This window comes from Lissotriton vulgaris, chromosome 10 (assembly GCF_964263255.1).
Source record: "Lissotriton vulgaris chromosome 10, aLisVul1.2, whole genome shotgun sequence".
NCBI classification, from domain to species: Eukaryota; Metazoa; Chordata; class Amphibia; order Caudata; family Salamandridae; genus Lissotriton; species Lissotriton vulgaris.
In genome coordinates, this window is record NC_141698.1 from 1,050,690,720 (window position 1) to 1,050,704,243 (window position 13,524).

Sequence of the window (13,524 nt, forward strand, 5' to 3'; positions counted from 1 at the left end):
ATAAAAGGCTTTGCCATTTACAATGCCAATAGCTAAAATTCTCGCCAATGCGAGACCTATTGCATTGCCAATGCTTGTTTATTTAGCAATCTGAGTCGCTAATTGGGACCGCTTTTAATTTGGTGCGTTGACCTATATCCTGTGTCCTGCGTGTCTTCAGCCAGGCTAGGAAATTATTCTTTCTTCCTCCCCATTTTGCACCACCAGCACTTTCAAGGCAGATTGCTTGCACAGCAAATGTACTGGTGGAGAATTTAAAATGCAAGTGCTAATGCACAGGCACTTCAAAGCTTTCCACATATTTGTGAATTAGGCCTCATACATGTAACTTTTTGGGGCTCTTTATTTTCAAACACTAGAGGATAGAAGAATTCTTGTTCTTCAGGTAAGGGTTGGGTTTTCAAACTGCAGTCCTGTTGGCGCCCAGACGCGGGGTCAAAGGTTGCTTGTTGACAGCAGATCACTGCTGCTGAGCACCGAGCAGTGCTGCTTCCAGCTCATGTCCTTCCTATTATCCGCGCGCGCAGTGGGAAAGTTTCCTTTGACAGTCCATCATCGCCATGCTGCTTTTTCCACTTTTAATTGGGTTTCATTGCCAGGAAAGGAATAAAAAAAAGCCAGAAAGCCAGACACCTAAAGCGCTGGGGTTAAATGCGGAGGCAGCGCGTGGGAGGCCAGGGCCGTGTTTTTCTAAGAAATCTATATTTGCTTCATCTGCTTTGCTGTTGTGACTCACAAGCAAAACCCACATGAAGTTCTGGGTCCAAATTTCCTATCTTTTTGCGAGGAGAAGAGACCAGAAAGTGGTGCAAACTGCAGCACCAGTCAAAATTTGCGTGCAACAACTTTTTCCATCGAAATCTGATGCACGTGCTGCGCCAAAATCCGTTTGCCCTGTGCAGCAGCACCCCCTTTTATAATTTATGCAGGCAGACTCACAAAAATGCCCATCGGTCACAAGCACAGGTCAACTGAATGAGCCTCACCTGGTTTTGTTTAGAATTCTACCACAAAGGTAAAGCAGAGGCAAGAGGCAAACAGAATATTGCCTGATATTAATACATGTAAGAAGTCGGATTGCTGCAAAATTGCACATCTTGATTGAAATACCATTGGGTGTTTGCCCTTGCATTGGAGATACTCGAGTACACATCTCATGCTAGGCACGCGTTGCTCTGGTGCCGTGATGCATAGCTTCACACTAGCCTGCCCTTTGTTGGGCAAGTATCTGCTATCACTGTGGATTTGGTGCTGTGCAAATTGTCCTCAATCGCTGTAGCCATGGCTTCTGATTGGGCCATGCGGTTCTTCTGGAAGAAACTTGCTAATACCATTTGGCTCGTTAGTTTCTAAACTCTCCCCAAACTACGGTCATGGCATACTCCCAAACTAAACACGCCTCCATGGCCCCCATCTTCAACCTCTAAAAATACGCCCTTATTGGATCTGAGGCCTTAGTCTTATTATCCAAAGGTCTCTCCTTTGTCCCTACAACCAAACATGATGACTTTAATATTAAATGGGAATTTCAACACGTTTGTCATAAAGTTCGATTGAGATACTATGTCAACAAACACCCACTTGAAATGAAAATCACTGCCACTGAGTTCAGGCTACCACCTGCAACTACTCCTCCCACACAATCGGTGGCAACCAAGATATTAGCTTTCGAACAAGAGGTTCTCAGAGATGTCAATAAATTATTGAATGGAAACAATATATCAAGCATAATATTTCTGGAATCCCTCAATTCCTTCCAGAACGATGGCAATATTGTGAACAAACTGGCTGATAAGGCTGGCAGAATGATCATTGGACTGTTAGCGATATCAGAACGTTACATCAAACGGAGACATTTTAAACCTAAGATACGCATGCACGCATGCCTGTCCGAGGACTACGCTTTATATGAGAGCCATTGCGCTTGTGCGCTCGGTGCCGGCTCCAGTCTTTAATTGATGGAATAGTGAGTGCTGGCTAGTGCTTTTGATTATCAAATTAGCGCAATTTTTGCATACAGATAGAATCCAATATGTTTTAGCGTTGATCCATGTTTCTCTATTCTCCACATACCCTTTTTAAACCCTCTTAATGCAAACTATAAGATCAATATTCTTTATATCTGGTGAGCCTTTCTTCTGGGCTTTATGTTGATAACCACCACATTGTTTGGTACCTTGAAATACGTCTTATTCATTTTTCAGGTACCCTGGGTAAGTCTCTAAATTGGATTCTTTACCTTGAGCACACATTTCTTCTCGCCACAGTCAAAACATGTTTTCCCCCATTTTTTAGGTTTCGCCTCCACTATGCTTGCAAAATCTCTTGTAAATAGAAAAAATGCCTAAACAGGTTTAGAGCCCGCCCATTACTTACCATTGGTTGGCTCTGACATCACTCTCATTTCCTTGCTTCTCATTAGGCAGTCCATCCACCTTCCACTTTCTCTTCAGTTCCTCCAGTCTTCCAATGGAGCTTGAACCAAATACAGTTTGTTTTCTGCGCTAGTGTTCTTCCACTGGCCACCCACTTGCAGAGGTACTTGTTTGTTACTTTGAAATTAGCACTCCATAAGAGTGAATGTGTTTTCAGGCCCTTTCCATCCCTCCCACCCCCTCCCGCTTCGTCCCTTCATGCCCCCTCCCGCGTTCTTTTTCTCCCCCAGCCAGCGCTGGCTGCCTTATATCCACAAATGTTACTTCTTGTTCTTCAATTTTTATTTGTTAAAGCAAATTGCTTTTTCTCCTATTTCAAGGCGGTTACTGGAAAGGCAGCGGAGAGTGCACACTAAGGGTGTTTGTGTACAGAATAAGAATTGCTGAGCTCTGAATGTATTTTATGGAGATGTCAAATTTAGAACAAACAGACAAAGTGTGGGGGCACTGCATTAACCCACGCAGGCACCCTTCTATTGCATATTTTTAGAAATGGGGTCTCTAGCTGGCAGTGGTTTTTTCACCCTGTCCACATAGGGACCCTCACTCTAGTCAGGGTAAGGGGATTACACAGCTAAAATAACCCCTGCTCACCCCATTGGTAGTTTGGCACGAGCAGCCAGGCTTACCTCAGAGGCAATGTGCAAGTATTTGTACATATACACACAGTAACACAGTGAAAGCATTACAAAATGAGTACACACCAATTTAGAAAAATAGCCAATATTTATCTGAATGAAGCAAGACCAACTCAATAAAAATCCAACATACACAAGTAAAGATATCACTTTTTAGGGGTTAAGCAATCGTTATCCATAGAAATCTATGGACGCATCACTTTTAGCACAAAATACCTAGGGGTGTATCAAAATTCAAGGACGGAAACAGGGATAGGGGATGTGAGACTCTGGAAAAATAAAGCAATGCATTGGTTCCTTACTCCCAGGGGAGGTGATGCATGGTTCCTTACTGCTATGCAGGAGAGGTGATACATTGGTTCCTTACTGGAAGGGGAGGTGATGTGTCGATCTTTGGACATGCACCCTCGTTCCTTACTGCTGGGCAACGCCGATGAAGAGACAGCATCGAAGTACGATGCATCAAAAATCAAGACTTACTGTGTCAATGCGGCAGCTGCGAAGCAGGCGCCGCGTCTATTTCACAGCTGCAAGGCAGGCAATGCATAGATTCTTCGGCCACAAAGCAGGGGCTGTGTCGGATTCGGAGCGGGTGCCACGGACATTGGTGACACAGTACTCAGGACTCGGGCTGCTTTTATTTTTCAGCCACACAGCAGGTGCTGCATTGATTATTCGGTCGCACATCAGTGATGCGTCGATTTTTTCAGCCCTCACGGTGGTGCTACATTGAGAAAACCAGTGCTGAGAGTTGATGTGTGGATTTTCTCACCAGTTTGCCCTTCCAAGGGCCCAGGAACTGCATTTGGTTCCACTTGGCAAGTCAGGGCTTTCAGCAGAAGAGCTCTGTCTGGCACTAGACCACAAGAGCATAGGGAGGTGGGAAAAACCAATCTGGAAAACCAATAGGTTTCGCCTATGCGAGAACTGTTAGATTTGTCAATTTTCTTTTTACTTGTTGCAGAGCAACACAAGCTGTTGTGCCACATGGTTTAGAGTAGAAAAGAAAAATCTCTATGACGCATCAACGCTGGCAGCGTCATTGCGCATGTTTTTTAAAATATTTTCTTTGCCTTGTTGCACAGCAGCTCGCACTACTGTGAAACATGCAAAAAACCATTGACAAAGCCAATCCCTATTGGCTTTGCCAATGTTTGTTGTTTACAGTGTCTTTATGGCATGTTAATGGCAAATCATTGTGCATCTATGTTGTCCTGAGAAAGACCCCAGTTTCTGTATTTTATGGAGTCCAAACATCAATGCTACTTTGTACTTGGACTGCTTTTAACAGTATTTATATTGAGTATATATAACATACAGAAAAGGGAAACAGCAAAACCATACAAACACTAAAGAGTGTATGTGACGCACCTCCCTCTATTTAGAAGACAGTATTCTCTATTCTCATACCCTAAAGGAGTTAAACAAAGACTGAGCACTATGCTCCCAGGGTGTGCAGCACCACTGCCCCTGCCGTTTCCAAGGAGCAGGCTGAATGACCAAAATATACTATTTACAACTGTGGGCTGCACCACCAAATCATGTCTCCAAAAATAATGATTAAATGTCCATCCAATGTAGGAAATATTTGAAATTTCTTTATTCCTCCCTTGTTTTATTGGAAATAGAGCACCAGGCAGCCAACGCGTTTCGTTCTTTTAGACAAGACCTTTGTCAGGGCTATCAAACTGTTTGTGGTTGTATCCGAGAAATTCGACGAAAACTATTAAATGGCTGTTGTGCCAAAGCACTGCATCTCGGACGGCAAAATATACGTAAATTCGAGCGCTCAAATTTGCATGCACTTGAAATACGTTGGACCGAATGTATACCCGTCATGTTTGTGGTGGAGTCACCTGTCTGCCGAACTCTAAATGAGGCTATGTCTGAATAGCGTTTTCCTTCTCTGTTTTCTCCATAATGTTGATAACTGGTTCTGACATTTGGCAGAACTTCAACAATACTCTGTCTTGTGGTGGACTTGTATTAAACACGGTGGTCATCAGATAAGGTGAATGAATGGCTTTGCTTTCGCTACAAAAGTACTCAATGCTGTGTTTCTTCCAGGGCCTGGTGCAATAATCTTTTTTGGTGCGACCCCAAGACCACCTCCTCAGATTCCCCTACTACCACCCGTAAAAGTGCCCCTCATCTCTCCACAGCCCATCTCTCAAATACATTTAATTTGTTTTAAAAGCTGGTAAAGGATAGTTTTACTAATCCATTCAGCTATTCACAGGAAATACAGATCTGTTCTTTGTAGCAGCATTATTAACCCTCTGTGGTACTTTATGGCGAGTCAAAACTGACACTAGACAAAACTCCAGTTTCTCTCTCTCTCTCTCTCTCTAGCAGGATCACTAATCACAAGAGTTATCTTAACATTGCTATTGCTGCCTGGATGCTGGACACACAAGACACTGCAGCAGGTGCATTTAAATAATAAGTTATTGTTAAACCCAGGCCCCCCCCTGAGGTCAATGCCCCCCGGAGAAGTGTGGCTCAATGGTTAGAGCGGCAGACCCTGATGCAGAGGTCTGGCCCGGGACCAGGGTTCAATTCCCCGCCTCGGCGGGTCTTGGGCTCAAAAATTCTACTGACCTGATAATTCTCGCCTCGATGCCTATTCCAATCATGGAGTCCCACTCTGCAACTCTGGGCAATAGCTTGCTTAATCTCCACAACAGCCCCCACAACGATAAGGATGCCTGGCCTCCACCTTGGGGGTGCCCAGGAGTGGGCGCCTCACAGGGAAAGCCAGGATGGGTTCCACAGCGGTATTCGTACAAGCGCCTTGAGACCCTTGCGGGTGAGTAGTGCGCTATACAAGTATCAATTTACATCAATTTTTAAGTCAACGCCCAGTGCACCCGCACGGTTCCACCACCCCAAAGCCGGCCCTGATTTCATCCTCTGAAATAGAATATATATTGTGTTAAAGTTGTATTCCTTTTAAGTTACTAGTTTAGTGTTATTCATGGGTGCCACCCCCACTTTGTAAGCAGTGTGTGTGGTGTAGTATTCTCCTCCTCTGTGCAGTCTTGGCGTAATACTCACGACAGGTCGGGGTGGAGTAGATACGCTTCTCAGAGGTGGTCGTCAAGCTCCCTGAGTCTGCTGAATGCAAGGGGAGCAAGTGCACCAGGTCTTGTACTCTACTGCGCCTGGATACCCTCACGGGGACTAGTAGCGCTCCACAAATCTACTGATTGATTGATCGACTGTGCCTCGAAGCAGAGGCACAAGAATCTGCTTAAAAATGCTTGTGACTCCACACATTAAAGAAAACTATTTAATACCTAATGTTTTTCATGTTGGGTGTAAAAATGACCACTAAACTTATATGAAACATAGAATACTATCTGTTCAAACTAATATTCAATCATTGGGGTGGCAGACATTCCCTTTCTTAACCCCTTGCGTGCTCGTGACGGAACCCTTCCGTCACGAACCTCGGGTGGGCTGTGCTGGTGACGGAATGGTTCCGCCATGGCCCACTCGCCGCGCCTCGCGGTGCGAAATCCACGCCTGCGCTGAAGTTTCTATTAGGCGGGCAGGGCCGTGACGGAACCGTTCAGTCACAAGCACAGCCCACCCGAGGCTCGTGACGGAGCGGTTCGGTCACGAGCACGGGAGCGCCACGCGGCCCCCCCTCCCCCTTAGCACTGCGGTGGAATAGGCTTTGCTTATTATTGGGCTTAAGCTTTCAGGATTTGTGAAAGGTTCCATGGCATTTGGGGTTCAGCAGGCAGGTATGAATAGGCTGCCTTTCAGGAAAATACACTTCACAAAATATCGGGGTGTACATTGGTGCTAAAATAAGCGGCTGCTTGCCAGCTTATTTTTGCTGAATGACGTGCCAAACACATAGCTGACTTTTTTTAGCTCTACATACATTGATACAGCCTCTGTATATTAACGGCCGCACTGCGCCCATTCCCGGAACCGTACTATACCTGTGTACCTGTATTCCTACACACAGCCAACAGACATTGTTTTTGTGGTGGTTGTTGGCCGCAGTTTTTCATCAGCGCCGTGATGAAAAAGGTGAGCTGCCCAGGGGGAGCGTCGCCTTATATCCCCCTCCCCCCTTCCTTATTCCCTTTGTTCTTGGGGAGGGGGAGGGCGTTGGGCGCTTTTCGCCACGCGGCAAGTTCTGTTGGCGCTAACCTGCGCAAACCGATGTCCATTAAGGCGCCGGCCCTTGAAGCCCGCTTCGGGGGCTGCCTCTGCTATAAATGTCATTTTGAAAGAGCACTGGCAAAGCCAATAGGCCTAGCACACATTTTGAGTCTGGACTACATTTTTAATAAGCCCGCTGCAGCGAAAAAAGCAAAACAAAAACTGTTGCTTTTCTATACAATCCACGTACAAGATATACAATGTAATGTGTGTACTTCTGATTTGTGAAATAGTCACTCCCACATTGCAATGCAAGGACTTTTTGGGAGGTAGATGTAATCTAAGAGAGGCATACTCCCCTGGGCGGAGCCAGAGCCCAATCCATGTGAATTTTAATGAACTGGTAACAATAGGTGTGGCAGACAAGTGAGCTCTCAAGCCACACATAAAAGCTCAACTAGCACTCTACAAAATGTGAGAGTGGTTTGTCGTAAAACATTCTGATTCACAAAGGACGTTCGCAGTAGGTGGCAGAGGTCCTGCACTTGTGGGGGTGTCAAGCACTCGTGGCAGGACTTCTGCCCTGGGTAGCTCCAGTACGGAGGTCCCGTCACGAGTATGGGCCCCCACCAGCGCTGCGGAGCCTCCGCCATGAGTGTGGGGTTCTTTTGTGAATCGGCCCCTCTGGAAGCACTCTGTGACTGCTAGAACGGCCCCTGGAGTCACAGGGTCCACTAAAACTGAGTGGTATTTGCTCGTAGTGTCCAATGATGTGCTAACTATTGCCTGAGACTACCTTCCCTCTAAGTCACTCATTACTAATTCTTCTGCTCACCTTCACTTATGTGTGCTCCTCTGAATAAAAAGGCATGTATACCACCACCACCACCACTCCTCCTCCTCCTGCTGTTGAGCTCTCACTGATCTCCCCCAGCAATCTACTGAGATCACCCTAAGTACAAGCCTTTGTAAACACGGCGGCCATCTTTGAATTTCAAATGTGTCTGCTGCTATCCCCCCCTCTTGCTAATGTAGTGTGTGAATCGCAACAATACACTGCGGTATTCGCCTCCTCTTCAATAACTTTTCACCTGCCTACTGGTACATTCATTATTTGTTTTGTGTATTATACACTTATTTTGTGATTGCAGTTTATAAACGTTCGACGCTCTCCAGACAATAGTAAGCACTTAGCTGGGTCCAGAATGTTTCCTCTGGCTAGAGCAAGCAGTTTCCGTCCGGCATTTTGGTTCCTCCATCATGAAAGTCATCCGTGCGGTTTTGCAGAGTCTGTACTTTGGGTAGTTCACAAACAATGATACATTTTTAGAACTATAAATGTTGGCAGAGGGTAAAGACTGCTTATCCAATCTAAAAATATTTAGATTAGACTATGTGTGATTTCCCCAACTCATGAAACAGCCGCTTTATTGAGATTTATTTATATAGTGATTCATATCCTGCCATCTGTTTCCAACCACTTAAGGTAGGCACAGTAGTTGCTGCCTAATTAAACTGGTACTCATTTTATAGACCGAGGCAAGACGAAAGATTGTTCCCACAAAGTATGACACAGGTATCCTGAGCTGGAACACAAGCATCCCAGACTTATTCCAAGCAGCCGCCTATCACCATGTGTGTGTTTCATGTACTGCCCCAAGTGGCATGGGTATGCCCAGACGTGGGTCTCATGCTCACTGTGTCACTGAAACCAATCTATATCCGGCTGATGAGCCCATAGCTAGGGCAAAACCAGTTCTGGGTTGCTTGTATTTAGGTTCAGGCAGGACCTGGCTTGGTAATTCGGGCTGGACTGTTCCCAGGAGGAACAGAGTCGAGACTAATTTGCATATGGCCGGGTCCAAACTGAGGAAGCGTGGTGAGCAAAAGAACGATGGGCTGGAATGCTACCCCAAGCTGGAGCCTGTGGTTAGACTTGTTGCAAGCAGCTTCTCATCACCTTTTGTTTCGTTTAACTCAAGGAACCCTCTTGTTGGCCTTCTCTATTTTAAATGATGTGTTTATACATGTACTGTATTACAATACATACTGAGAATAGCAATTGTAAATATGTTTAAGCTTTGTCTCTTCATAAACATTTTGGCATGTGATGCAAAAAACCATTTTAAATCACGTGCATTCTGTACATTTCGATTGTTCATGCCTCCTTCAATTGCGAAAGGAGTGGGAATGATGTTGTCCACTTTGACCATAGGTGGTGCTTCCAACTTTCATCCTGGAGAAGAGATCCCTGCTGGAGATGTATGCAAATTTCATGGCCCACCCAGACCTCTTTCTGTCCATTGCTGCAGGGGTGACGCCGGAGGACAGAATTATCCGATTTGTGGAATACTACCTGACGGCCTTCCACGAGGGCCGGAAAGGTGCCATTGCCAAGAAGCCGTACAACCCTCTCATCGGAGAGACATTTCATTGCTCCTGGGACGTGCCTAAGGCCAAAGTGAAATCATTTAGGACTACTGGTGGCTCTGCAGCCACCTCGGAACAAGCCACGCCCCAGGCCATGGGGTCGGGGAAGGAGGAACCCGAGAACTACAAGCTGAGGTTCGTGGCTGAGCAGGTGTCGCATCACCCGCCAGTGTCGTGCTTTTACTGCGAGTGCAAGGAGAAGCGAATGTGTGTGAACGCTCACATCTGGACCAAGAGCAAGTTCCTTGGAATGTCCATTGGTGTTTCCATGGTGGGTGAAGGTAAGAAAATACTTTTTTGAAATCATATCTTGTTCTTACTTATAATATTTATGCTTGTTGAAGAACAGCGGTTCGCATGGGCAACCGTAGGGTGCGTACTTATATTGATCAGGCACAGCACCTAGGAAAGGTGTCCTTCAATGGTCCTGAGTATATTGGTTTATGCAAGCGGCACCATTTTTCAAATCTTTCTTTTTCATCCCAGTGGAGACAAGGGCAACTCTTATCGTTTTTATTATTTTTCAGTATGATGTTGCACACCAGCCTGCGGCCGGACCCACATCTCTGTAGCACAGATATGTACTGGTGGTCAAAATAAATTTTGTTTTTGGCCATATCAGCCACCGAAACTGAGAGAGGAAAGGAGAGGAGGGAGAATGGAGGACAGTAGTGAGTGATGCCCAACTCAAAAGGGCATGTTGGCTCACACCGATGAAAACAGCAAGAAGGGCTTAGGAATCTTCGTCTTGGTTGGATAAGCCAGCCACAGATTGAAGAGTCAACTTGGGAAACTGAAGTAGTACTTTGATGCATTACACAAATTTGTAGTGATAAAGAATTAAATATTTGATAACAGAAAAATGTTCCGTCCATTCCAATCTTGAATGCTCACAATGGTAAGAGCTCTTCATCAGAGAGACTTGGATTACTGAATACAGCACCTGGTTTGGTCCCTGCGGGTTTCGCGTTCTGCCAGCTCCCCCTGGTCCCAGAGAGATGATGTGGACTTGTGGCTGGCAATAAAGAAAGACTACAGTTCTTCTCACCTCTGCCCTATTTAAAGTTTGATAAGGCTCAGCCTCCCTCTCCCTCTTTGGGGAGAGAATGTTGCCTAACGGCTAGGGCGGTCGGCCTCAAAGCAGGGGTACCAGGTTCGAGTCTCGGCAGGGATGCTCAGCATTTTTTGATTCTGAACAAATCACTTAATCTCCCCGTGCCTAACAAAAATGAATGTGTCCTTCTATAACGTAAATGGTGCTGAGGTAAAGCGCTCTAATACCTTTGGGTCTAGTTCATGCTATGTAAAACTCCCCAAATGAAACCCCCCAAAAAACCTCCCCTCATTCTCTGTAAATCCCCTTGTTACAATATGGAAATCATCTTACTGATCATAGACCTTCATCTTGCTGGTCCAATTCTTTGGACAATCTCATTGAGTTGGCAGCTCAATTAATGCTAGACGTAAAGGCGGGAAATCCGGGAAATCCCATCACTCACTATTGTGGGTGATTTTAACATCTTAACAAAGTGCATGGATGACTCAAAATTATTTGCCTACAATGGCATTTTTACAAAGGCTATCCTCTTTCGAAATATACACTGGAATATTGAATTTTATTAAGGGCACCTCGATAATAATAAATCATTATGAACAGCTAAACTTTTAAAACAGATCCTTTTAGCTTTATGCACCTGATTCTATTGCTCTCGTTTTTAAGATTTTAATGAGATGTAGTTTTAAATTATTTTGACATTTTATTGAATTTGTCCTATGTATGCACGTATTTTATCAGTGATCACTTTTATGGCATTTTTAAGTGTCGAATAAAGATTTGAATTGGCATAGATAACTTGAAAGCTGTTTGCCTTTATAAGGATACATAAAGTCCATATGATTTTAACTCAGACTGGGTCAATACAATTTGTGCATCATTTTTTTTAACCCTATTATTCATTTTATAATAACTATACCAACCTCCAAGTGTGCCCACCAGGAGTCTGTTGTGTCAATAAGACCTTGGAAAATGTTGGACAAAGTCTAGTCTCCCTGAGAGGCCTGCGGTGCTCCCTAGGGATGATTTGCCCAGAGAAACATGCCCAAAACTTGTTGAAGTTGTAATAAGAATAAAAATAATAAAACACACAGAGATGGCGCTATACAGAACACCAACCCGCAATGAATAAGCAAAAAAAGAAAATTAGATGACTTTAGACTAGAGAAACCACCATGACATTCTGCTGCTGAGTTCTGTTGTCATCATCACCATTATTATGATATGAAGTTTCAGTTTATTGGAAAGCCATTACAACACTGTAAAATGTAGAGTCAATTCGGGTAACTTCACAATTATATGCAAAATGTAAGAACATTTCCATAAATTCATCAGAAAAATCCTTAAAATCCAGTATAATGTGGCAACTCTGTTCATATTAATACCTAAATTACAGTTAATAGAAATAAGTAATAACACCACCACAATAATCAGTTAACATCATTATTACGGCAATTTCTGACGCGCTTTTCTCAATTACACTGTCTGTCATTACCAGATTTAGGAAGCGTTACCTGGAGTGGTTCAGAAGACCCTACATTTTATTTTAATAAGTTAAGGGTTGTGTTCTGCCGTGACCCATGGTGGAGAGAGTGGCACAAGGATTCTTCGATTGATGTGTAATTTCTGTCTGAGGTGCAGAGACTCCTACTAGGCGTCCATGTCTTAGTTTTATTGATCAAGCATTTGATGCAGCACCTGAAGTGCGTTTGTGGATTTAAAACAACAGTTTACATCTGAAGAGCCCTCCTGGCAGATGAGACTTGGTTATTTCTCTTGTCTCCTGTTGCCGTCTGACTCTCATGTTTTTCAAATTTTGTAACTTTACCAGACTTTTTTTTAGTAGGGACCTATCTAACAATCTAGCATGCAGAGCTATGTTTATGATTTGTCTGAGATATCCAAGATTAAATATATGGGTCAGAACCCCTATAGGACTTAGACTTGCATTGACAAGTGGTAATCGACCAAACTCTTACGTTTTTTTCCCGTTAGGAGTTACAGGTGGCTAAGTAGTCTCAGAATCATTACTACAGGATCATCATTTTAATCTCCATCTAGTTTCTACAAAGTGTATTTCACTAAAGAGAGTTATTGTTGACCCAGATTGTAATTTCAAGGGGGCATTTTATTATGGTATGTACATGTATGTATTTATTTGGTGTTTTTTGTAATGCACTGGAATGCCTTCGCTAATCTTAGCTACTGGTAGTAACTCGGGCTGCATGGAGCAGGGTCAGTACTAATTTGCAAATGGCTGTGTCGAAACTGAGGTGGCAAGGTGTGAAAAATCCCGAAGGACCTGGATGTGGCCCAAGTAATTGCCAGCGGCTGAGATGATTCCAAGCATTCCAACCCTCACACTTTTTGTCTACTTTAGCACTTTATCTGATCAGAGACTGCTACACAGTTCAGTGCAACTGGTGGTGACACGTTGGAGGTGAATGGTGCAATTGGTGGTAACACGTTGGAGACGAATGGTGCAACTGGTGGTGACATGTTGTAGGCAAATGGTTGTGACATAGTGGAGACAAATGGTGCAACTGGTGGTGACACATTGAAGGTGAATGGTGCAACTGGTGTAGACATGTTGGAGGCAAATGGTTAAAAATGGTGGTGACATGTTGGAGACAAATGGTGCAACTGGTGGTGACATGTTGGAGACCAATGCTGCAACTGGTGGTGACATGTTGGAGACGAATGGTGTGGCTCGTGGTGGCACCTTGGAGGTGAATGGTGCAATTGGTGTTGACATATTGGAGGCAAATGGTGCAACTGGTGAGGACATGTTGGAGGCAAATGGTGCAACTGGTGGTGACATGTTGGAGAGGAATGGTGCAACTGC

General features: G+C 44.4%; 1 protein-coding gene across 2 annotated transcripts in view; it reads left to right on the forward strand.

Moving 5' to 3' along the window:
- OSBPL10 (oxysterol binding protein like 10) overlaps nucleotides 1-13,524 on the forward strand; it is a 789,797-nt gene that overhangs the window by 679,429 nt on the left and 96,844 nt on the right. For both annotated transcript variants that reach the window (XM_086942107.1, XM_086942108.1), the window contains one exon: nucleotides 9,411-9,906. In XM_086942107.1, the coding sequence (XP_086798233.1) occupies nucleotides 9,411-9,906 (496 nt within the window). The remainder of the gene's footprint in view (nucleotides 1-9,410; nucleotides 9,907-13,524) is intronic.